We start from the raw sequence: 27,180 nt of genomic DNA on the forward strand, positions 1-27,180 counted from the left end.
GCACTGAGGCTGTTGCCGCGATGCCATCCTTGTGGGGGATGCTGGTGTCGAGTGCGGAAACGTCCATTGTGACGAGGAATGTTCCCAGTTCGACTGGTCCATGGGTGCTGAGTTTCTGTAAGAAATCCGTAGTGTTGCGACAGCGGATGAATGGGCACCGCACAGCAATCAACAGACAGGAGGGTTCCCTCCCAGTTGGGGAACATTTCAGTGGTCCAGGACATTCAGCCTTGGACCTTCGGATGACCATCCTCCAAGGTGGACTTCGGGACAGGCAGCAGAGGAAAGTGGCCGAACAGAGGCTGATAGCTAAGTTCGGAACCCATAGGGAGGGCCTCAACCGGGACCTTGGGTTCATGTCACATTACAAGTGATCGCCATTACACCACACACACACACACTCTCACATACACACGGACACAGGTACACACAGACGTGCACACAGACACCCACACACACCCTTATAGACACATACTCCCACACATGCACCCCCTCACAGACTTAAGACACTCTGCACTCACTACACACACACACACACACACCCCACCCCAGACAGACACACACACACACAGACAAACAAAGACCCACATGCACACATTTTGTGTGGTGAATTTTTTTGTACTTGCTGAGTTACATTGCACTTTGCTCAAAAACATTAATGTAGAACTCTGAGCTCATAAACTGCATGAATTTATGTTAAACTCTTTTATCTCACTGTTTAGATTAGAACCAATCTAAACATCAGGTCATAGACAGAACACAGGGGGCTAACACCTTCAACATATTGTCTAGCTATCACCATTGTTAACAGCTAACCCGAGAATGCAACTTTATATATATAAAAAGGGTTTTGTGATTTACACATGAAAGAAGTGAAACTATCACTGTATTCTAACAGATGAAAGGCTTAACAGACAATCAATTCTTCAATGTATAATTTCAGTTACATCACACTGCAAATTTTTGCTATAAATTCTGTGTTACGATCGAGCCCTCCACAATCACCTGACGAAGGAGCGTCGCTCCGAAAGCTAGTGTGCTTCCAATTAAACCTGTTGGACTATAACCTGGTGTTGTGTGATTTTTAACTTTGTACACCCCAGTCCAACACCGGCATCTCCGAATAAGGGCAACTAGGTTTGGACAATAAGTTTTGGCCAGCCAGCAATGCCCATATCTCACAAATAAAAAGCTTTTGCATTTGTCTTGCTTTTTTGGCATTGGTCAATGTGACTTTTGTCTCCACATTTTGTTTGTTTGTTCATGGATCATCTGCAAAAACAGCAAACTTTGAAAAGAAAGTAATCCACCACTTTTGAAACACTGCAATCCATATGCTGATGTTATTCCGAAAATACTGTTGCAGAATTTTGACAAGCAATGATGAAAATTTAGTTTTATTTCAAAGTCAGGATATGGAGAGAAATTTATTACTGATGCTGCTCTGGTGCACGTTTGTCCTAAGTGGTCAAACTGACAGGTTTGGAAGTTCTGTTGAAGGAGCTATGCTAATTGGTTAGCTGCTGTGCATCTTGAAGCCTGTACACACTGCTGTAAAATGTTGTCCCAGTGGTGAACGCTTAAGGCGATGAAAGGGGTGCCACTCAAGCAGACAATTTCTTTTTTGAAGAATGCTACAGTCAACTATCAACCAACTGGAGGACATTCCATTACACCCCTAACTTGTGCATATAGTGTATGAAGAAGTAAATCATCCACCAGGGAATACTTACTATAGGACCTGCTCTCCAAGAATGTTGATGATGTGAAAATCCAATACCAATGAATATCAAAATAGATACAAGCATCCCCACTACCACCATTATACCTGTGATCACCAACTCCAAAGTCACACCAAGGAGGGAGAAGCTATATCTGGCAGGACACCCTTGGAAAGTCTGTACCTTCTAACCAGAAATGTCCCTGGAATTGTCCAGGCCAACAGGTTTCACTAGAGTGGTCAACCTTTACCTCCGCTCCAGACCCCAGGAGTACGCGAACAAGGATGTCTTGTTGCAATTATACAGGAGATTAGTGAGGCCACACCTGGTTTATTACGTGCAGTTTTAAACTCCTTACCTAAGGAAGGACATTCTTTGATATGTGAGGGAAGATTAAGTCTATTAGGATTGTATGCTCGGAGTTTGAAGGGGGAAGGGCGTGGTTGAGATCTCATAGAAACCTATAAAATTCTAACAAAGCTGGACTGGTTAGATGCAGGAAGGATATTTTCGATGTCTTAGAGGTGATGGAGGTGGGGAGGGGCGGGGGTGAGAATTATATCCAAATCCACGAGTCATAGTTTAAGGATAATGAGTACATTTTATAGGACTGAGATGAGGAGAAATTTCTTCACCCAGAGTAGTGAGTCAGTAGAATTCACTATCACAGAAAGTGGTTGAGACCAAAACATAGGACTTGATGAGGTTATTGAACTCAACGATGTAGTCCTGCTATTTTTCTGACTGCAACTCGTCATAGTGGGAGGACAAGGGAAAAAAAGCTGTGAGGGCACATGTGTGACATAATTGTAAAGATATATTTACAGATGTGAAAGTGCGTGCCCTTTCAATCCCATTGTTTGATCAACTGTCATTTCAGCAGTAGGACCTGGTTACATGACTCCCCTACAAACTCATCTCTGAAAAGTACCCTGGATAGCATCAGATTTTAGTGATCCTTCAACTCTTAAAATCAAGAATGTAGCCAAGACTATAGCACTTTGTCGTTAAGGGTAATGAGCTCACTAATGTGAATACCTTGCCTCGACTGATGTTTCACACTTATACCTGGCAACTTGATAACAGTGTAAAAACAATGACTGCAGATGCTGAAAACCAAATACTGGATTAGTGGTGCTGGAAGAGCACAGCAGTTCAGGCAGCATCCAACGAGCAGCGAAATCGACGTTTCGGGCAAAAGCCCTTCATCAGGAATAAAGGCAGTGAGCCTGAAGTGTGGAGAGTGTCACTTTGCATTGCAGCCTTAAAAAAAACTTTGCCTAGTGGGAATGGCACTTTTCTTTCTGACAGACAGTTGATTGCGCACAATCCAGGTCCCATGAGTTTCATGCTTTGCCTCCCAGTCAAAATTTTCCCCCACCTCAACAATGCATGTGCCCTCTTTTTGCGTTTCTATCCTTGTCATCCTTAATAGCTTTCGATCTCTTCAGATTCCCAATCTTCTCTTTCATTTAACAGTCCATTGTCTGCAGATGGGGAATTTAGACCAGCACCCCACGCCCCCAACAGCATAACAGAACCCTGTGCCCATTTATGATTCAGGGAGAGCTTGCTACTTGGTTACAAAAGTGGCTTGATGGTAAAGAGACGGAAGGTGGTGATGGATGGCTGTTTTGCAGACTGGAGGCCTGTAACCAGTAGTGTTCCACAGAGATCAGTGCTAATCCAACTTTGTTTGTCATTTATGTACATTATTTTAGGAGAATTTAGGAGCCATGGTAAGCAAGTTTGCATATGATACTAAAATTCATGGTATAGTTGACAGTAAAAGGTTATTTAAGATTACAAGGGATCTTAATCAAACGTGACAATGTGCTGAGGAGTGACATATGGAGTTTTACTTGTATTAATGCAGGGCATTATATTTTGGTAAAACAAACAAGGACAGGACTTATACAGTCAATGGTAAGGCCCTGAGTGATGTCGTCAAATAGAGAGTTTAGGAGTTCCTGTACATAGTTCTTTGAAAGTTGTATCACAGGTAGACAGGTGTTAAGGTGATGTTTGGCATGTTTGCCTTCATTGCTCAGACCATTGAGAACAGCAGTTGGGGTTGTCACACTGAGGTTGTACAGGACATTGGTGAGGCTACTTTGGGAGGGTAATGTGCACAGTTTTGGTAACCCTGCTGTAAAAAGGGTATTATTAAATTGGAGACGATTCAGAAAAGATTTACCAGGATGTTGTCTTGTCTGGTGGGTTTGAGCTAGGAGAATGGGCTGGGATTCTTTTCACTGGAGCATAGGAAGTTGAGGTGTGACTTTATAGAGGTTTATAAAATCCTGAGGGCATAGAGAAGGTGAATAGCAAAGGTCTTTTACCTAGGGTGGGGGAGTTCAAAACTAGGGGGTGTGTTTTTAAAGTGAGGGGAGTAAGATTTAAAAGGGACAGGAGGACAACCTTTTCTACGTAGAGTGGTTTAGATATGGAATGAGGAATCGTAGTGCAGGTACAGTTACATTTGGATAGAGAAATATGGGCCAAAGACAAGAAAGATGGGACTAGGTTAGTTTGGGAAACTTGGTCAGCATGGACAAATTGATCCAAAGTGTCTGTTTCCATGCTATATGACTCCATGTCAGATCCTACCTTTGTATTTAAAGTTGCCATTTCACAGTCATTAGGCTCTCTACATCTCTATATAATGAGTCCCACACCCAGAGTTCCCCACTACATTGCATATACTGCCCCAATAAGCCCCCTTGACATTTACCACCCAAATCCCAAGACTAACTGCAGCTCAGCACCTGGACTGACCGGTCAGGGCAGCCATTGGACTGATGTCTCCATAACTCCCCAGCTGAATTACCTGCAATCCGTGGATTGGTTGGATCTGACCTACAGCAATGGCCATGGCCCAATCCCTAGACTGCAAGGACACAGATCCTGAACCCTGGTCACACCAATTATGGTCAACCTGATCAGGTGACCTTGGCTAAAATGTCACAGGAAATCCTGACTGCTTGTACTCCTTTGGAGATAGTGACGACTGCAGATACAATAAAGTGTGGAGCAGGAAAAAGCACATCAGATCAAGCAGCAAAGGAGCGGAAGAGTCAATGTTTCAGGTCAGAATCTTTCATCAGGTCTCAGCTCCTTTATCGCTGCTTGTACTCCCTTCTCGGTCCACTAAGACAGATATTCTTAAGACTTTCACTCATGGTTATTTGGTTGAAGGATATGCAGTATGTTTGCAATGCAAGCAGCCATCACATTCCATAATCAATGTTTCCTCTAAACTGCACAGTTACAGAGGTTCGATTGACATCAATTGATAAGGGAGCAGGAAAACCATGGGAAATAGGGCGTTATGAGGGGACCTAGAAGATGAGTTGTTATGAATTGAATAAATTCTTCATTTTTACTTTGTGGACACAGCTCTGGAGCTCTGAGGCAGGCCTTTGCCTGGCCTACCTCGGCAACTGGCAGCCTCATCAATCCTTTTTGTATCATCAGGCCATCCTTGCAATCCAGCCCACACGGGACAGAAACGAGGGGGGTGGGCAGTGGTGCTGGTGGCAATTTAAAAATGCTGCATTCACTGACCACCGAATTCTCCAGCCTCTGTGCATCTAAGCTGAGAACAAAACGCAGGGTTATTCAAGCCTGTTCATTACCACATAGATGCTTCTTTAACTGCTGAGGTACTTCCACCATTTTCTACTTTTCTGAGATCATGTTGCTCACTGACCAAAGAATGTGTTGTGATTTAAAAAGAAAATCATTAACAGCAAATAAAATGATACGCAATGTGGTACAATTATATGCTTCTTTTAACATTCACATTCACACACTTTAATATCATGAAAATTTATTCAGACATGGCTTGTGTATTTAATGTACAACTTTTACAGAATGCTTTCTTACAACATCTGTTTCCAAACAGTTGAATATCAAGATACGGTAACAAATCGCCAAAGACATTTTAAATAGAAATCTCTATTTACAACATTAACATCAAGAGGCAAATAAATCAGTAAAAGCAATATCTGCTAACAACCTTAATCTTTTTTGTGTTTTTCTGTTTTTTTAAAACAAATTTTCTATCATACCTTGCTTTGCATGAAATGTAACATTGGGATACAAATAGCAATATTAGATATCTTTAGACGGAGCTAAATTAAATCTGCACTACTCATCAATACTGTAGGTCTCCTTGAGTTGGCCTTTCAAATATTGCTTTTACAGCATGATAAATTTATCAATTTCATTAGTTTTTTTTTTTACAGGTGTCGACCACCAACAAAAAAACTCGATAAAGAAAATTAAACAAAAGTTAAGTTGAGGCTGAAAGAAATAAAAAGAAAAAAGTGACTCATAATAATACCTGCATTGAATTATTCCTTATTTAAATAATAAATAGTTTTCTCCAATGGGTAAACCTATACATTAACTATATCAATGGACAATTTGGTGTTACGAGTAAGTAAGGAGTTTGAATACGCATGATCTGATTTCTATAGTAGTATGCAATCTCAGCGAAAATAAAAATCAAAACTCAATTTTCTACTCTCATATTTAACTAAAAATCCCAAACCTCTAAAAGCACCTAGTTCAGTTCGGACATATAGTATTATACAGGAATTCAAAACAATCATTTCCTGGATTAAAAACATAATTCCGATTCATTCATAGTGCTGTGAACTTTTGTGTTGTGAAGCATTATTAGGTAAAATGGTCATTTAAGCCAGGGAAATGGTGGTGGAAGCTAATAAGAAACTTTCTGGAGATTGGCAACAGAAATGCAGTTCAGCCCTCTGAACTTCCAATATCAGTTAAGGACATCAGTAAGGTCAGTATTCAGACTCACAGAATGATGTCAATTTGCAGGCAAAGGTATTCACGTTTCGGAATGAAGTCCAAATTGTATAAAATTTTCATCAAAATAATAGTGCTAGACCCATGAGGTACATTTTCTCCCCTTTTCTTGAAGGTATGACTCCACAATGAACTGTTCTGCAGGCACTGGATATTTCAGGTCCCTGATCCAAATCGCCATTACCCATCCAGAATCCTGGACTGAAAGCATCATTAAGCTATTTTTATTACAGCCGGCTTCTAACCGACCAAGCCCTGTATTCCACGTGTCAGTTCATACACAAACTCCAGCAGGTTCAGGTGAGAGATTCCTCGGTGGGTTTCTCATTCCCAACCCAGAGTCATTGAGAACAACTGTAGTGCCTTTCTTCCCTACAGCCTATCACCATTGTCATATCAGTACAAAATTGAGATTAAAACTGGAGCCATTCTCGCTTGCTTATGATTCAGTTACTGTCTAGATATCCTAAGATATCAGGATATAAATCCCTGAGATATCAGAGATTCAAAATACTGTTAACTTCTATAGTGAGGTTAACTCTACATCATATGAGCAAGTCAGAACACCATTTTACTAGAAGGAAAACAGGCATTTTCCACTCTTGAAAGCTCTAACAGGAGTTGATGCACTGATAATTTGTAAATATTATTCACCTTAAGAAAAGGGGGATTGAATTGAGGCATTCAACAGTTAAGTCAAGTTTGCATCCTTTATAAATATCTCTATACAAAAACTCTTCATCAGAACTTGCTATCACTTTATTTTTAAAGTCAGCTTGTAGTAAATTCTGTAAAACCTTAAAAATCAAACACCAGCATATTGTACTGTTTCTAAAAAAAGCATGTTTTTTTCTTTAAATCATGTAAAAACGAACTTACTTTAGTAACTTGGGAACTCTAAGCAATGTCCTTCTCTATTGGGATGATGCATGTGATTTATCCCTCGCCTTACACCGTGAATCAGCACAATAAAACAAAATCTGGAATCAGACCAATAGCTTTACAAGTTACCTTTTTGTTCTAAATTAACTACTCATATTGCTCATGGTACCAAGTCAACAGCTGTAAATGGATATTCTTTTCCAGTGAGGAATGTACATACATCAATCTGCGGTTTGAGATCTGAACATTTTTATGCAGGAGTAAATCCTGCTAAATTGCCATAATAGTCAGGATTTTGGTATACATGTTATGGAGGAGATCAGCCAAATCATCATGCCTAAATTTAAATCGGGGAAAGCAAAGCCAAGTATAAAATAATAATGAATAACAAAATTTGCACTTTAATAGGTTGTTTTCTTAAGGATAGTCTGTCAAATACAGGTACAGTATTTTTAATGTCCACTTCCTCCTCAGGTTACAGAAAAGTGCAACTGAATACAGATGAAATATAGTATGAAGAACCACATGGAAAACTAAGAATCATTTACCGAAATGCTGCCAACGTCAGATTACTGGGTTATCGGCATAATCCCTTACATTATCAAACCAATTTAGTCAACAGTTTATTTGATTTGACCTCACTCTAAATGCACAGCAAACCTGAGTCTTCTTAACAGCAAAAGGTTGTAATTGTCAATGTAAATATACCATGATTAATCTTGCAATTCTGAAAATGCTCTGTGTGTGTGAACTACCATCTATAAATAAGGCAAGTTTGTACTTCCACTCTCAAAGCTCAGCTTCATTACTACAGGATTGAAATGCTATTTCCAAATTGGTGGAAACAGCAGGCATGCAGCCATTTTTCTGTTTTCAACTTGGCCAGGCAGCAGCTGAACTTCAATGCCTCTGTCACATGGATTGCCCAGCTCCATGTATGCGTGGCTGGCTTCAGACAGCCAAATTTTATTTTGGGTCATTTGCACACCAGACAGCACTAGTCAATGACTGTCCCATGTTCAAAATGCAGCAATAGTAGCCTGCAGCAATTATCTGGACAGCATCAGATAATTTCATAAAAAAACCTTAAATAAGTTCAACAGAGTCATAAAGGGATTCTTCTAAAATTAAAAATCAGGTGCTGCTACTTAAACCTTACCTAGTAAAGCAATATTCATTTCAATTTCCTGAGAGCTGACACACAGTGAGTAACGCATCCGAAGAACTCAAAACATAAATCAAATTTTCGCTTTCTTTCTCATAAGATTGGGGAGATGACATTAAAAAAAAACAGTAAATGTGGAATGTATATATTGCTGTTAAGAGCAACTATTTTTCTTTTCAACGCAGTTAAGTGATCAATATGATCAGACAAGACATCAGGACATTAGTTGCACAAAATGTACACATTGCTTCAACTAAAGCAGATTTAACAAGATGATGTTCACATAAGCTGTCAAGAGCAGCAGTCTTTTTATTCCACTCACCTAACACTTGCTTCTCCACAAATTCAAGTTACAATAACCAAGTTAACTAAACTTGACATTATCTTTTTCTACCATAGTTCCAGTATCATAGATACTAATCCTTTTTAAAACAAATTACCAAATCTATAGTAACCTGACCAAACTGTTAGCAGCACACAAACCTTACAGTCAATTGAATTGTTGCAATAGATTTCTATACCAACTGAACATTTGACTTCAGTCATTAGGGGGATAGAAGTTTCCATTTAAATTGCTGCATCCTTTTGGGGAAAAATAACTTTCCAGTGGCAGTAACTAATTCTGCATTCAAATTTGAGTCATGATTTTGTGTTGTCCATTGAGTAAAGTTTTCCTTAAAATACATTAGTAGACGTTTCCAAACTTGATTGATTTGCTGGAGCGATCCACAACAGTTGAGTAGAAATAAATAAAAGAAACAAACAGGAACGGTAGTAAAAGAAAAATAATTTGCATTAGCTACAATGAGCATTTAGGAACACAAACTACAAACTGTGCAACATGTGCAAAATTATTCCATTCCCCTGTGATAAGTACATTGCCTTTAAGCTGCTTTGTCACTCTAACATCTATAGTTTAAAGTTACAAATCACACAGCATCAGGTTATAGTCCAACAGATTTATTTGGAAGCACTAGCTTTCGGACCATTGCTCCACCACTTGATGAAGGAACAGTGCTCTGAAAGCTAGTGCTTCCAAATAAACCTGTTGGACTACAACCTGATGCTGTTTGATTTTTTAACTTTGTACACCCCAGTCCAATACTGGCTTCTCGAAATCACATCTATAGTTTAATCTGTTTCTTTCAACTACAGTATAATTATCATATTCCATACAAACTTTGGAAAAACACACTGCAATCTAGAAAGTCTGTTTTTGTTTAAACAAATCTAAACACACCTTGACATTAGTGGCTCTAATTGGTAACCGAGTTGCTTGCAGATTATTTTGAGCAGAATTTTTAAACAGAAAATTGAAAGACATACCCCCCAAAAAAATCAATAGCAGTCAAAATTTAGTTTCACAGTTAAACAAAAATTGTTCATGGAATTAATTGTTATCACTATGACTTGCATGATGTTCAGTACTGTTAATTATTCACCAAGTCATCATAAAGATTACTCATTTAGAATCACACAAAATCATTAGCTTACACTCAAAATAATTAGGAAGAATATTATTCTTTTGGAGTATAATTACGTAAAGTAAGCTGATGTTTGAGGCAAGACCTCTTAAAACCTGTCATAAATATTGAATCATATTTCAATGATGCAAATCAGATTTCATCTCCCCATATTTGCAGACGTAATGGAATGCTAAAGTTCCCCTTTACAAGGATCCATATCTCATCAATCACCATAGCACAGGCACTAAATCATTACTCAGCAATTTACAGGCAACCCCTCTCTTTCTCACACAGAGGTGAGGGGATGGCCAAGCAGCATTTGATGAGCAATTCTATCTCAAAATAAACAAAATGAACACTAATAGGGAAAAAAATAATTTTACCAACTTCTGATCAGTTACTGTTTGGTCAAGTTAAGCATTGATTTTCATGTAAGATTATGCAGTTGCACTTTTCAGAAACACCTCTTTTTATAGATCTCTTGATGGGGAGAGGAGGAGGGGAGCAGAAAGAAATACTTTAGAAAGTTAAAAGCTGGATTGGCAGCACAAGATAAAATCTGGGTGATCAACATGGAAAAAATCTAAAGTCTTTGCACATTTTTACAGAATGGCTCAATTGTCATGGCCCGTTGCAAACAGGACAGACAACTTGAACTGGTGCTAAAAGGCAAGTGTACAGAAATAAGAGTCTATCGAATATTTAGCCTCACCAATGCTGTGCAAAAAAAGAAATCAGAAAGTGTGACCTATAAAAGTGTATATATAATATAGTATTGTATTCATTATTTACAAGATATATTCACAGGAGCCAGCTTTTCAAGAGTTTTATGCTGCAGTACCTTGCTTTGAATCAACAGCACGCACCTTGTATTTACCCCATTTGAAGTTCTATCTGCAATATTTTAAAAATAAAGAAGATTATTGCTTGGCATTGCATATGCAGATTTAAAAAGTTGGACATTGGTCATACAGTTGTGTTCCACTGTAAAATACCAATGGGATATTTAAAGCAAAGATGATTTGGAAAACAAAAACAAGAATTTGCTAATGTGCAGAATTACATACAGTGATCAGGAAACACTGCAGTGATCCTTGACTACGTCAACCCTCTCTAAAGTGCATCAACGAGCACACTGTCCTATGCTGACACTCAGCAGTCACATCTTTTTCCCTCAATTGTCTGTAAAAGTAATGACCACATTATAAGTGACATTTCACAATACTGCCAAAATAAAACATAAAACAAGTCTAGGTACTGTGTTAAAGTAAATGCAAGATTTGGCAAGCAGAAGGTAGCAACCAGGTGACACTAAAGGACAATTAAAAACCAAAGCAAATCCAAAACGATTTGAGTTTTTGACCCAGTGGTGTACTGTTGCCAAGAGTCTTCTTCTTGATAAAACAAACACATCTAATAAAAACAGAGAAACAATTCTCTTTTGTTAAGAAATGTACACCTTAGCAGGCTGGCACAGTGGTTCTAGTTGGGCTGCACCAAACCCCAGCAGCACACAAGGTGGCGCAATTTCCATCTCTGTGCAAGAGTCTTTGCTGTATGTTCTCACAGTGCATTGCTCTCAAAAGCTGCGTGGACCCAAAATAACCCTTTTAGGATTGATGATCAGCCATCCTGAGTTGTCAGCAATATTTCTGTTTTAGAGAAAGGGGAGAAAAGAAAGGTAACTGAGACATTGGGGAAGTCTGCAATAGCGTTCATACTAGTTAAAATATAAAGCCTACACAACTGGGTTAAATGACTCACAATTGATTCTGGTGCACAGACTGGAGGTGTCAAGAGCTGCAGATACAATGCAGTTTTGTTTTCATGACAAAACCAGACCCTACCATGTCAAAGATCAGATGCTGAGCCCAGCAATCTCCATTTTTCCCCAATAAAATGTTTCTTTCATCTGCTAGCCCAAAACTTCTTCCCATTCGGTTTAACACTTAGCAAAAATAAGAGTTGGCAAACATAAGAGATATAATCAAAGGTTATGCTATGCCTATGTAGTATTCCTATCTTCCATTTCAGCCACTCTTGTAGCTGGCATAGTTAAGTCGTAGAAGCTGGGGTTGTCCTCCTTGGATCAAGTACTGATGAAGAGAAATCTGATTGAGGCGTACACGATTTGGATAAGGTGGACAATGAAAAACTGTTCCCATTAGCTCATGGGACAAGGATTAGGAGTCACAAAGTTGAGGTTTTGGGAAAGAGATGAAGGGTGGGGTGCATGAGGAACAACTTCGGCATGCAGGTGTGTCAAAATTGACTCCTGTTTTTTGCTACATTGAGTTGCCCAAAACCTGAGGGATAGATGCAGGATAAAAAGCAGGAAATCAATGCATATAGTATATTCATCTGTCACACAAGATTTGGGGCTGAGAGAATCCTGGATTATCTATTAGCATAGACAGAGGATTGATCAACTAATAGCAGACAGACACTATAAAAGTAAACAAATAATTTTCAGGACAACATTACAAAGATCAGTGTTTGGTTCTTAACTCCTTACAAAGTGCATCAATACAGAGGAAACTCGATTATCTGGCAAGATTGCAAGGTCCCAATGCTCAGCTAAACTATGTTATCCAGCATTCGATTATCCAGAATTTGATTAATCGCCTGTGTCCTTCGGATAATCGAGGTTCCTCTGTATTTAGATGTGGAGAACAGGTGCAGTACAGCCAAGTTTGATTATGCTACAAAGCTGGATGGGAAAGAATGTATAAAAGACACAGAGAGGCTATGTGGGATATAAAATGGTTAAGAATTCGCTAAATGACAGTGTATAAAATGGGGAAATCTGAAATTTTTCACTCTGCTATAACAATTGAAGAGTTTTATTTTGAAAAGTAGCAGATCCTGGCATTCAGACAGCTGTATCCATGAGTTAAAGGTTATTGCACGTAGTTGATGTGGAGTTGCAGCCATAATCTGAGCAGCATTGGTCTTATTGAACCTGCAGGCTCGATGGGCCACACAGTTTCCTCCTGGTCCTAAATTTGTATGTTAGCAAAATGCTAACATGCAAGTACTGTACAGCAAGACAAATTAGGAAGGCAAATGAATCAATAGTGTTTTCAGAAATTGGTGTGTAGGAATCAAGTAATTTTACTGGAAGTATAAGTGTTGGGTTTTGTTGAGTACACACAATGTACAATTTACATCTCCCTAATGAAGAAAGTCAATACTTGCCCTAGAGACTTGCAACAAAGTTTCACTAGATAGTTTCTTGGAATGAGAAAACAGTTCTTTGAAGAGAGATTGATAGAAAATGTCTATGACCTTTAGTGTTTAAAAGAATAAGGGGTTCTATTTAGAAATGAGATGCGGAGAAACTTGTTCAATCAGAGGGCTGTGAATCTTTGAAAATTGCTATTCCAAAGGGATATGGATGTTAAGTTATGACAAAAATCTCATGATATGACTGGAGCCTCAAGTTGCCATGTAATGCTAATGTAATGTTTTCACATTATAACAATGACCACACTACTGCATTATATATGAAGCACTTGGGACTGAGCAAGATTGTCAAGTACTTTACTTATACAGTGCAAGTTCTATCGTTCTTGCTTTAATGAGGAGCCCTACCTGTTCTGGACCCATAGTTGACATCCCTGACACAGACATTGCAGTCATGCTCATTTGTCCTGGCATCTGACCCATAGTGCTGCCAGTAGCATTTACTGGTATGTTGGCATTCATATTCATCAGGCTGTTATATGTGCTGGCATTTGTCTGTTGCCCAAATTGTTGTGGAGACTGTTGTGGAAACGTACTGCAGAAAGACAAACATGAAGTCAATTAAATAAACCGACATACTCTTTGACAACCTTAATACAGACAGAATGGACTACTATACAAACTGAATTTAACATAACACAAAGTAGGTTCAGATGAAAAAAGGTGTTTCAAGTTAATTTTTCCAAAATACCAATCCTCTCTCGTCCCATTGTAGCAACTAGGAATTTCTGAGTTAGTTCAACACTTTAGTATTGGCTACTGTTCCAGATTTAGTGCATCTATGTCAAGAAATAATTACTGATATATGTCCTTTACAGCTTGTTAGTTGAGCATTTTTCAAATGTATTAAACTATTTTTACTATAACTGTCAGGATGTACTCAGATTACATGTGGCAACAGTACAACATGGTTTCTGTTTCACAGTGACTCTTAAGCTTCAGAGTACATTTCAAGTGAGGACTGAACCCAACTGAAGGGAAGGAGAGTGAAACACAGAAAATCTGCAGTATGAAATTCAAACCAGTCTTAAAGCATGGTCAAATACTCCCTTGAGATGTGTGCATTTATTGCTGCCATAAATTTAAATAAAATAGAAGAAAGACACTGCTACTCTCACACATATCGTAACTAAACATTTAAAATATAGTTGCTGAGAAAAAAGTCTTGCAATCATGCACAAATAGAGGCAAGCAGATTCCAGGCAGACAATGTAGATATATTGTATTAAATATTATAAATATGTTCTAAATAGGAGTCATATTGGACTTGAAATGTTAGCTCTCATTCTACAAATGCTACCAGAGTTGCTGAGTTTCTGAAGTACATTTGCTTGCTGAGCTGGAACGTTTGTTTTCAGACATTTCGTCACCATACTAGCTAACATCATCATTGAGCCTCTGGTGAAGCACTGGTGATATGGCCCACTTTTTATTTATGTGTTTAGATTTCCTTGGGTTGGTATTGCCATTTCCTGTTCTTTTTCTCAGGGGGTGGTAAATGGGATCCAAGTCAATGTGTTTGTTGATAGAGTTCCGGTTGGAGTGCCATGCTTCTAGGACTCCTTGGGCATGTCTCGGTTTGGCTTGTCCTAGGATAGGTGTGTAGTCCCAGTTGAAGTGGTGTCCTTCCTCATCTGTATGTAAAGATACTAGTGAGAGTGGGTCATGTCTTTTTGTGGCTAGAAGATGTTCATGTATCCTGGTGGCTAGTTTTCTGCCTGTTTGTCCAATGTAGTGTTTGTTCCAGTTCGTGCAAGGTGTTTTGCTGAGTTTCTTTAATAATTTGTTTTTACTATAAATAATAAATTATCTGGTTGGAACCAACACTGCAGCTATAAGGTTCTCAATGATGTCTCTTTTCAAGGCAGAAAAGATTTATGGTTTCTCATTGCTCACATGGATGAATAAATAATGGCTCCTTTATAGCATACCTATTTCCGCCCATGCTTCCTGTGGACCATCCCTTCATGTCAGTGGTTGTTTGGTAGACAGAAGCTGCCTGAGGATGCTGCATTATGGAAGCCTGTGAAGGCCCCATTCTTGACATAAGTGCATTATGGGGGCTAGGAGCTCTGCCAAAAGTTGGGTCAGGTTGTTGATTCATCGCTGCACAAGAAGAACAAGGGTTAATCGTCAACTACTGAAAGATTAACCACCAAAACTAAATAATGTCAAATTTTCAATATTTAAATAAATTTATCAATCCACTATGTAAACACACCCCCGTGACAAAGACGTATCATTGTAATTCGAAAATGAAATTGGCAGTTTTTCCCTTTTTTCTGAAGCTTTTCCCAATCTTAGACTTACTGACTTGGTGGCACTCCTATATCTTTGCTCATGGGAAAATTCTTTTTGTGCTTGCCTTGATTATGAAAGTTAACGCACTAACTGAATGTGCCCAGGTTGAGATGGTGATCACTACTGAGATGCTTCAGGTTATCCCATATATCCAAGCACGCACATCTTACATTGAAAGATTAACAAATATTGATCACTAATGAGGTGCTAGGTAGATTTTTTCTCCCTCGAATATGCTGAAGCTAGCTGCAGTACCTCATCTCATGGTTTGGTGAACTGTATGGCTGAAGGGTCACTGATAGATCTCAGGTCATGTGAAAATAAAAATTACATTGCCCACAATTTACCAAGTAGCTAATTCAAAAATCCCATTCCAGGCATGCCTGAAGCTCTTAGTTGGAGATTAAATGTTACAAAGTTCTTATTTACTGAGATATGGTCAAAAAGGCCAAGATACAAGAATACCAATAGAGAACACGTATTGAGAAAGAGGAGAAAAATGAAGTTAAACTAATCAAACAACTGAAATAATTGTAGAGATGTTAAAGGAGGAGAAATGAAAATATTGCTCAACTCAACAGATTTTCAGCAAAAGGAGGCAAAACTATGCAGAAAGTAAAATTATACCTGAAATAGCAGAAAACCAGTGAAAAATTTAAAAATGAGTCGAGAATGTTTACATCAGTAAAATTCTCATTGGCTCTTAAGATAATGGATTCTTGAATGTGGATAAAAGTATTTGCAATGAAATTAAGTACAGAAGACATGATATCAACAAAACGTAAACTGCTCAAGAATAAGGCATACTCCACCATTAACCCACACGTCTACTGTGCAAAATAGTTAAGTGTAGCAAAATATGTCAAGCACTTCACAGTGCTGTCAGACAAAATTTGGAAACTGAGCTAGAGATGTCAAGACAGATGACCAAAAACATGGTCAATGAAGCAGGTTTCAAGGAGCAATTTTGAAAATGTGTAATGGGAAGGTGGGGAAGAAGGCTTTTAATGGATTCTAAATTTTACGGTCTCGACAACAAAAAGCACAGCCTCTAACAGAGCTAAGAAAATCAGGGGCATCTCTGCAGATAGAGTTGGAGGAATGCCACAGATATCACAGAGATTATAGTGATGGAGGAGGTTGCAAAGATCAAGAGCTAGGCTATGAAGAGATTTGAGCATAAGGCTTGGAGAAGTCAATGTAGGTCAGCTGACATGGGAAATGATGCATGCAGAATTACAGATGAATTCATTTAGAAAGGATTACGGTGCAAGCCAAGCCACAGAATTTTAGAATTGTCAGGTATGGAGATAACAAAAAGGTATGAAAGAGAATTTCAGTGGCAGACATACTCCAGAAAACTCACTCCAGAATTTGATGTAACTCAACCACCAGAGTCTAATCATTTTGTTTTCCCCACATGTTCATCATTCTGTCACTGGAATTTTGACACTGGAACATACAGCAGTGAGGTATCAAACATAGTTGTCAGGTCCATTTGGAATAGGAGAATGACAAAGAGGAGGACAGGTGACAAAAGTTTTTGAGATAAAATACTTTTGAAAGGCAAAATAAAATTAGAAAACTTTGCAATCTTGAATTTTATACCATAATTTGGAGGGTATGTGAATTGTTGTGGTGATGCTGGGGTTATTTGAGGAACTCCCATTGCACCTTCCATGCCTGTGGGAGCTGTTACATTCGGTGGAGGGCTGAAGCCCTGTTGTTGTTGCTGCTGTCGCATGAGCATGGCTCGGTGCATTATCTGCTTCTGGCGAAGTTGTTGGCTCCGATACTCTCGCTGCCGCTGGGCCACCATCTGTGCATTGAGAAAACCCTACAAATGAGTACAGAACACATAAACAGCCCACAATCATCTACAGACAATTAATTAGGATTGGAACATGATTGGAATTGATTTAAGTTTCACTTTAAATGATGCAGAGTAATGAATGATTTCAACAGTAACCACTAGTAAAGACAAACTCCAAGGAAAAAAAGTTAGTTCTCTCAACGCCAAGCCAGACTGTCTTGATCAGTTTTTGCATGGTACAACAATAATGTTAATACTGTGGGCTAATGAAGCTGTCCAGAGACATCTGCTTAAAAGAAAGTGACTGCTTTCACTAAAATTCACCCAACAACAGAATAAGTCCTTCCTGCCTTGATGAAGATAAAATAACTGCTTCATTTGATGCATACACTGATGTTATTATACTTTAATAATTGCGATAATCTTCACCAAGTCTCCAAGATTCTCATGTCCCCTATTTAACAATTTTATCCAGCTTCTGGAAATTACACTTTTTGGATATAAGTGTGCAATAAGGTTGCAGCAATATGTTCTCTTTTGCTTTGCGATTGCTTAGCAACCCAGAAGTCCATATAAAATGCAGCATGTGCATAGATCAGCCCTTTTAAATTACTGCACATAGGCAGCAATGCAAAAACATTAAAAGGATTCACACGTGTCAACAAGTACACACCAAAAAGAGAAAACATTGGTTCAGAGCCATTAGTAATTTATTCAGCAAATTCATTATATCCCAACCTCAGACAGAATATATATTATACACACTCGACTCAAAGAAAAAAAATTCACATTTCATGAGGTATGTCTGTTACACAACACTACAGTTTTAAAAATTGACCTACAGAGGAAAGCCATTTTAAGCACTAAAACAGAGATTGTTCTAAGGTAAGTAGTCTGACCTAACTAGTAAGGATGCTGAGGCTTCTGTATTTTAAACATTAATTATTTTGTCACCAATTATCAACTGTAAATGCAAGGTTCTTGAAACATGCCTGTCTCCATCGAAGACCAGACACCATGTGATCTCAAGACATCAACACAATGGATGATGTCACTTGCATTCTAACGCACCGAAATCTTCTTATACTAAATATACATATTTCAAGTAAAAGATAAACAGTGGCCACTTACCTGAGCCAGCATTTGCTGTGGTATGCCTGGTCGGAGAGCTGGATTGACTGCACTTGGATTTTCTATTTTGACTCCAAGGGACTGACGGTTTGGATTCATAAGCTTCAAAACACAAATTTAAAATGCCTTTCTAATTCTAATTCAAACACAATGTCAAAACAGCTGACATGCAAACACCCAGCCTATTCCTTCCATTTATTTGCTCATAAATAAACTTTGAAGTTCAAATAAAATCAACATATTTTCAAATTAATAAAATGGCTCACCACGCAAACTGCACTTACCTGCTGTTGTCCTTGTAATCTTTGCTGAAGTTGAATTCTAAGTTGCATGGGAGCAGAAGCATTCATCATACGATGACGGGCAAAGTTTGCTCTGGCATGAATGTTGGGAAGAGGGAAGCTGCCTTGCTGACCCATTTGATTCATCATGGGGTTAAAGCCTGGTTGCTGGTTCTGCATGGAAGGATAACATCCTTGCACTGGACCTGGCTGGGATGGAAATGATTGACCATATATAGCTTTTTGTTCTAGCATCATGGCTGAGTCCTGGCCTGAAAACAGTTCTGAGTGCGTCTCAAGAGGTTGAGCCTAGACAGCAAAAATAATCAGGGTTAATCCAATTCACCTTTAACAAAATATTGAAAACGCTCATCTGGTTTATTTTACAAATTCACTTTCTTTATTTCAAGTTGTTTGTATAAACTGGAGCCCTGTTCTTACTGCCATTATCCTGGGTCTGATTACCCAGTTCTTCCCAATCTCTCTTCTTACAAGCTTTCACAAGTTCTATCCAAATCTGGAATGCAACAGAGAAACTTTTTGGCTAACCTAAAATGGGCTTCACGTGAACACTTGACAGTTTGTTGAAAGAATGCAGAAAAACTTTACAGGACAAATAAAAGGGACAATTTAACTGATTTGGTTTAGTTAGCCATTTTCATTGAAATCAAAGATGAGAAATTGGTTAATTCTCAACCAAAGGCATGAAGCAGGAGGACTAAGAAATATGTGCCTGCAGATGTCAATCTAAGGATGTCCTGAAATTAGGCCAACAGCCCTATTACATGGGGATCCTGGTGTAGTTTGCTGCTCATGCTTCGAGTAAGATTAACAAATCTAACTGCTGACAATGCCTGTCAAGCCAATTTTAAGATGACAGCAAATAGGATGACAGTAAGCAGCCTTTAAAACTTGGTGGATAATGTGTAGCATAAGCACCACCTAATTTCAAAACAATTTTGGAGAACATACCTTACGGAACACAACTATTTATTGTTTAAAGAACCTGGAGAACTGATAGAGAGATTTGGCAAGAAGATCTCAAAATTTCATTCAAGCCAATACAGCATTTACCTTTCCCCTGAACATGAGAGACAGTTCCATAATCAGGCAATATTCTGCTCCCATTTTCTGAGTATAGTAACTGGTAAAATGGATTCCAATCTCTTCCCATAATTTCTAACTGAACACAGTATCAAATTCACCATTTTCTCCATTGTAAATGTAACTTTTTTTGGGTGGGGGGGAGCACTTAAATAGAGTGAAAGTCATTGTGAAAATTCTTTTCTGCACTCTGATACAATAAACAAAGATGCACAGCACTTTTCACAGACAGGTCAAAATCTGGCACCTTATAGCAAGCTTGGTCAGCCAGAGTTTCTCCATGACATGCATAACTTTGATAAAATTAGACCTTTGAGTGAGTAAATATATTCACGTTTTCTCCCTAGTCACTTGCCAAAACAGCATCCCTAAAGAGTAGAAAGCTTTTTTAAGCAAGCTTTAGAAGGCAGTCTACTCCACTAATCACTTAACAGAGAAAGGGAGGTACAAACAAATCACCTTTCAGACATTCCTCTTCAGACTAGAGTGAGTGGCTACCACAACAAACAATACTTTCTGGAGTCCGTCAACTCAAATTGCTCAACCATTTTAATTAAGAAGAGCTATGCGCATCTCTCAACTATCCACATTTACTATTTACAAATACCTCATATAAATTTAAACTTCAATATTTAAAAAAGTTACAAGGACATTTAAATGAAAAGGAATTGAGTGTTTTTTGAGAGATCTTTTAGGTCCTTTCAAAGGGATATTGCTGCTCCTTTTGCTCCTCCCACATCAATTTACTGCTCTCCCTTTAAACCCAGATGTCTGCTCACTTTAGATTAGTGAAACTATCCAGAAATGAATGACTATACTGATAAAATGGGACTACTTCACATCCTTGCTTAAATTCCCAGTCATCTTTACTTTGCCAACACTTGCATGTTTGAGCCACAACACTGGCACAGGTCCAGTAGACCTGAAGAGCAAAGTCGCAGCCAAAGTGAATTTAATACTGAAATGTTATGCATGAAACATGGGGAAGAAATGTAGAAACATCAAATGCACCATTGAGTCAAAAATCATGTTTCTGATATATATTGTCACACAATACACAGTTTGAACATAAGGGAAAGTATCCATATAAGGAAGCTCCAAATACATGCTAATTTATTTTTACAATTTATTGCTTTCCACAATGCATGCTACCGAAAAGAAAAGATGGAATTGCCAGAACTTCTCTCTAACTTTGCAATGTCAGTGAATTATACTTCTGAGCTGCTTTTCTGGAATTAGGTTATTTCATTGATGGGTGTAAAGTGCATCTAGGAGAAAGTGAGGACGCAGATGTTGGAGGTCAGAGTAGAGTGTGGGGTGCTGGAAAAGCACATCAAGTCAGGCAGCATCAAAGGAGCAGGAGAATCAATGTTTTGGGCAAGAGGCCTTCATCAGGAAAGAGGCATCAGGAATGAACCTTGTGATCTGCATCTAGTCATGAAGTACCTAGCAATAAGACTGTTCAATGACAACAGGGTGTACAAACTGTTATTTACCGTTCTCTAGTTCTCACATCTCTTACCAATATGTTATCAAGTCAATAAAAGAAAAATACAAAACAAGGATTTGATTCTGATACCTGACTGATAAGATCTGGAATTCCTAAAGCCCTGTCAATTTCTTCTAGACCCATTTCATCTGCATTACTCAGCAGTGTGTCTAATTGATCCAGTAGAGCTTTCTCGTCATTCTGAGCCTCTGCAGTAGTGGGAGGGCAAAGAAGATCATCCAGAGAGTTCCCAAATGGTTGCCTGCAACAGATCATATTTCCAGCCAAATGCATTATTGCAGGTACAAACAGATTGATAACGAACACTAATTTAGATGGAGAAGTAGGGAATAGCATACATGGTTAATTTCATACATATGAATTCAGAGACTTTGAACAGCATTTCCAATCCCTTTGACCATTAATGAATCACTGAGGTCGGCTTTGCTAGTTTTTTTCACGTCATGGGCTCAGATACTTAGAACTGAGGAACTTTTGCCACAGGACAGACAATAAATGCTGGCCAGGCAATTACACTCACAAGTCACAAATGAATAAATAAAAAACACCAGTTTGAACTACTGTATCTATACTGGCTTTTTTCTGACAGCAAATAACAACTCCTTGTGTCCTCCTGTAGGAATTAGCACTTGAGAGGCCAACAAGTATTTTCACTTGGTATAATTATCTTTCTTTTGCAGGACACTTTGAAAATGAAAACACTGTTGTTCTACAGAAGGGTTTCACAACATGAGGGCCCTCACTGCTTGCTAAGGAGTTGCAACAGTTTTCAAGTCTCAAATCGGGGTTCCAGTATGAAAATGTTTGAGAAATACTGTTCTTCAGGACACTTTGTTGGCTAAGTTCCTGAGCTCCCCTTTCAGCCATTCAAATCAGAGGAAGGATGCTTGAAACTTGTCACAGAAGGAGAGAAAATTGATAGCATAGTTACTTTGAGTTGCCCTACAAGAGGGCCAGATACAGAGTGACTTACAAATAAAAAAGCAATAGGATCTTGACTGCATGAGGTGTAGGGCAGCTAGGTTCAATTGAGGCATTCTAGAGGGTATTGGATGATTATTTGGATAGGAATAAAATACAAGGATATGGGGATAAAGCTGGAAATTGGTTGTAGGTAACTGTGATCATTTGAAGAGGTTATGGGCCAAATGGCTGCCTCGTGCAGTATAACACAGGTGTGTTTCTGTGAATATCCTTGGAGTCATCTCAACTGGTCTCAGTGCTTTGTCAAGTTTAAGTATGACAGAATCTATTAAACACTTCCTCCTAATTAATTTTGAACCCTTCACGTGACAGCGTTTCCTGTTCTGTCACCACAGCCTGGTCAGCAACTATTTAATTGATAAAGATTGAAAAAAACCTTGATTTTAACACTTCAGGTATGCCCCGCTTCTGGTGTAAATTACTTTTAATCAGCCCTATTCATCCTTTCATCACTCTTATTAAAAGTCCCAGTTTCTCAACCTCATCCCTTTTTTAAGGCATGGTGACCCACAGGTTAATCTCAGGCCTCCCTCTCTAATGAGGCAGCAGCCCTATGATCTCTGGCACCTTTTAGTATCCTATGCCTATAAATAAGTTTGAAATATTACTTCCATTGGGTGACAGTATTTTCTCTCAATCCCTCTTTGCTTCTTTAATATGTTTTTTCACTGTAATTATGAACTGTCTGTGTTACTCTTGGCTTCTAGTTGTATTTTCGATCCAAAACCAGCCAGAAGCACACTTTTAATTCTTTATTTTAATTTCTATTCAAAATGGGTAAAAGTTGGGATGGATAATGCAGTATGCTAGGACTGAGCCAAAGTTTGGGTAGTTCCAAACAGTACCCTCCAATTTCATATCTGACCTGGGAATGCTTGAAGTGAAGTAACCATAAAAACAACAAAGACCAACTGGTACCAATAAAAAATGTGAATCCTCATTACAAAACTTAAACTAACCATTTCTTAGAGCATAACTGACAAGCTAACCTGCTCTGGTTGCCTGAAGATCCTTGTTCCATCTGAAGGACACTTTCTGACCATGATGTAGCTGGATTGGTTGGACCTTGCTGTTGCGCAAACTGTGGACCTCCAAGACCCATATCCATTTCTGAAGGTCCTACGTAATATGAGAATACTTATGATAAAGCAAAAACACTGTAAACTTTTAAACTATGGATACTGCACAGAAAAAAAATACATTTGCATATCTTTATCCTGATTCAATCAGAATTTTGACTAAAAGTCTCCAGCTAGGAAGGTGCAATTGTGATCCTGCTCCTCTGCCTCTACCAGTACAGCTCAAACTCAGAAGCAGGTTATAAACAGTTCAGATAGTACTGCAATATTTCTTCCTTGCTCTCATTTGTATCTTACATTCACACAGTATCATTTCCAAAACATCAAGGTAGATAAAAACCATATTACATCTGATGCCAATTTTAAAATTCTCTCACCAATGTTGGCCATTCTTTGATCAATGCTGGAGTCATTCATAGCCACCTTCCAGAACCCCTAGTGGAGCCATTCTTCCTGTCTAAGACTACACAGTACGCAATGGCAGATTAATGGACTATAGCTGAACCCAACCTGATCCTCAGTCTAGTTTATTCTAAATTCAAAAATAATTTTACAGATTTACGCTGCATAGAAAAATTACATTGTAACGACAGCATTGCCCAGGTAATTCTTAACAAGAATGAAACAGAAGTGAACCAACTGCTCTTATCACAGCAATGTTATAAAAGTGTACAGTAATTAGCAGATAGAGGACTGAGCGTTGCAACAATCAAAGTGACTTTAGAAGTCAGCTGCAAATTCATTAAGCTTTACCCTATTCTTTAATCAAAGCACAGAATTGTGATATTTTGATTTCTGACAGATTTAGTCAAGTTGAAAGGCAAGAAGAAAGGAAGAGTAGAAAAACTTACTCAATCCCATCATCTGTTGTTGAAGCAATGCTCTCGCACTGGATTGTCCATTAGACCGCATCTGCATTCCAAGTGAGGAGTTACCCACCATAGTTCTTTGGATAGACGAACTATAGTCTGAACCTGGTCTGATCATAGCATTGGGCCCCGCGTTCCCAGAAGAATTTGGCAATCCCCACTCTCCTGTTGCCATGGCAGTTTGTTGAGCAATGTTCAAACCTCCATGTGAACCTGACAAAATGCAACATGCATTAAACAATAAAAAAAGCTCACGTGATATCACATTCTGAACTGGTGTTAATGGATCAATATTCTTTCCATAATTACAACTTTAAAGTTTAAAAAAGTCCAGTTTAGAATGTTGACTAGTTCACATCTGTATAAATATTTGCCTATTCTACAGATCGCTGACAGTACATTCCCATCATGCCACTGAATTAAAATATTTCCCAAACAAGAGTAAATAAAGAACCAAATTCTCAGTTTCTTAGTGCATCAGTTGAAGGGTACATGTTGTCTTGGACAGTGGAAGATGTGCTTGCTTGTCTTCTTATACATTCATTAAATATGGTGGTATTGTCAATTCACTCATAATCCAGAGGCCTAGGCTATAACTATGGGAACAAGGGTCAAATACAATGACAAAAGATGGTAAAATTGGAATTCAGTTAACAAATCTGGAATTAAAAGCCAGCCTGATGACGACTTTGTGTCAATTAGTGAAACCAGATAGGTTTTTACAACCATGTCTCGCTTAGAGAAGTGAAAACAAATTACCCTACATATGGATTACACCCACGACAGAAGAAAGTAACATAAGTAAGGAGATTACAGTTGAAAAGCAAACTGAATTAAAGGTTGATAAATCCCCTGGGATAAAAGTGGCAACTAGAGAGATATTAAATACTTTGGTGAGTTATCTTTAAAAATTACAGATTCTGGAAAGACTCTGGAAACAACTTAAGAATGGAGGAAGAGTGGGGAAGTGCAGACATCAAAGATGTAAAGCTATTATAAATGATGGAATAACTGGACTGATCAGAGCATTGAGCAGCGCAGTTGGGATATCATTTTACAGCTGTTAAAGACATTGGTGGGGCTACATTTGGAGAAGTGCATACAATTCTGGTTGCCCTGCTATGGGAAGGATGGTATTAAACTAGGAGAGGTGTAAAATGGATGTTACGGAGACTGGAAGGTCTGAGTTATAAGGAGAGGCTGGATAGACTGGGACTTTTCTCCTTTGAACATAGGAGCTGTGGGTGACCTTACAGAGGTTCATAAAATCATGAGGGGTATAGGGTGAATTGCCATTCTTATCCTCAGGGTAGAGGTCTCCAGAACTAGGGAGCTTGGGTTTAAGGTGAGAGGAGAAAAATTTAAAAAGGAACCTGAGGGGAAACTTTTTCACAGAGACAGTGGTGTGCATATGGAATGAGCTGCCAGAGCAAGTGGTAGAAATGGGTACCATAAAAACATTTAAGACATTTGGACAGGTACATGGTTAGGAAAGGTTTAGAGGGATGCTGGCCAAATGCAGGCAAATGGGACGAGATCAGTTTAGGACATTTGGTTGGCAAGAACAAGTTGGGCCAAATGGCCTGTTTCAGTGCTGTGACTCAGTAGTTAGAGGATGTCCTACAGTGAGTTCTGTGGTTGATATGATTGACTTCAGATCACATGGGAGGTATAACTCCAAACACACAGTTCTTCTCCAATACCTGTTGGCTCTATTTAAGAAATATTCTGTCTTTATTTCTGATCAAACAGAACAATTGGTGCTTTTTTACATTATTTTCCAACTACCATGATTTATCCCATTAAGTTATCCTGTCCAAAATCTCTTGAAGCCTCCTTGCGTTGTGATCACAACTTATGTTCCCTCAATTTGATGAGAGCCTTTTACCTCAGATGGTGATGGCTAGCTCGAGGGGACATAGCTTTAAATTGAGGGGTGATAGATGTAGGACAGATGTCAGAGGTAGTTTCTTTACTCAGAGAATAATAGGAGCGTGGAATGCCCTGCCTGCGCAGTAGTTGACTCGCCAACTTTAAAGGGCATTGAAGTGATCATTGAATAAACATACGGATGAAAATGTTTAGGTGTAGGTTAGATGGGATTCGGATTGGTTTCACATGTTGGTGCAACATAGATGGCCAAAGGGCCTGTATTGCGCTGTAATGTTCTATGCCAAATGCTTTCTTCACCATGCTGTCTGTGATGCCACTTTCAAGGAAATATGTACCTGTACCCTTAAGTCACTCTGTTTGTCAACACTTCCTAGGGCCCTACCAATAATTGTATAAGTCCTGCCCTACTTAGTCTTACCAAAATGTAACACTTTGCATTTATCTAAATTAAAAACCATCTGCCATTCCTCAGCCCATTGGCCCAATTCATCAAGATCCTGTGGTATTCTTAAATAACCTTCTTCACTGTCCACTATGCCACCAATGTGTGTGTCATCTGTGAACTTACTATCTTCTCATCCAAATCGTTTATGTAAATGACAAACAACAATAGACCCAGCACTGATCCTTACAGCACACCGCTAATCACAGGCCTCTCTAGTCTGAACAACAATCCTTAACCACCATCCTCTGTCTCCTACCTTAAAGCCCATTTTGTATCCAATTGGCTAGCTCTCACTAGATCCTATATAATCTAACCTTATTAACCAGTCGACCGTGCAGAAAATTGTTGAAGGCCTTGCTAAAGTCTATGTCGACAACATCTATCAGTCTGCTTTCATTTATCTTCTTGGTCACCTCTTCAAAAAACTCGATTAAATTTGGCACAACCATTT

General features: G+C 38.7%; 1 protein-coding gene across 5 annotated transcripts in view; it reads right to left on the reverse strand.

Moving 5' to 3' along the window:
• Nucleotides 1-5,531: 5,531 nt before the first annotated feature.
• Nucleotides 5,532-27,180, reverse strand: part of LOC140462902 (nuclear receptor coactivator 3-like) — a 251,449-nt gene continuing 229,800 nt past the window's right edge. For 4 of the 5 annotated variants that reach the window (XM_072556346.1, XM_072556345.1, XM_072556347.1 and 1 more), the window contains 9 exons: nucleotides 24,374-24,604; nucleotides 23,433-23,562; nucleotides 21,529-21,700; nucleotides 18,849-19,154; nucleotides 18,565-18,666; nucleotides 17,229-17,457; nucleotides 15,251-15,425; nucleotides 13,668-13,854; nucleotides 5,532-11,725 (listed from right to left, as the gene is read on the reverse strand). In XM_072556346.1, the coding sequence (XP_072412447.1) occupies nucleotides 11,714-11,725; nucleotides 13,668-13,854; nucleotides 15,251-15,425; nucleotides 17,229-17,457; nucleotides 18,565-18,666; nucleotides 18,849-19,154; nucleotides 21,529-21,700; nucleotides 23,433-23,562; nucleotides 24,374-24,604 (1,544 nt within the window). In that variant the 3' untranslated portion in view covers nucleotides 5,532-11,713. The remainder of the gene's footprint in view (nucleotides 11,726-13,667; nucleotides 13,855-15,250; nucleotides 15,426-17,228; nucleotides 17,458-18,564; nucleotides 18,667-18,848; nucleotides 19,155-21,528; nucleotides 21,701-23,432; nucleotides 23,563-24,373; nucleotides 24,605-27,180) is intronic. The other variant, XM_072556350.1, reaches the window with a different exon arrangement.

The sequence above is a fragment of the Chiloscyllium punctatum genome, chromosome 37 (genome assembly GCF_047496795.1).
Source record: "Chiloscyllium punctatum isolate Juve2018m chromosome 37, sChiPun1.3, whole genome shotgun sequence".
In the NCBI taxonomy this organism is placed as follows: domain Eukaryota; kingdom Metazoa; phylum Chordata; class Chondrichthyes; order Orectolobiformes; family Hemiscylliidae; genus Chiloscyllium; species Chiloscyllium punctatum.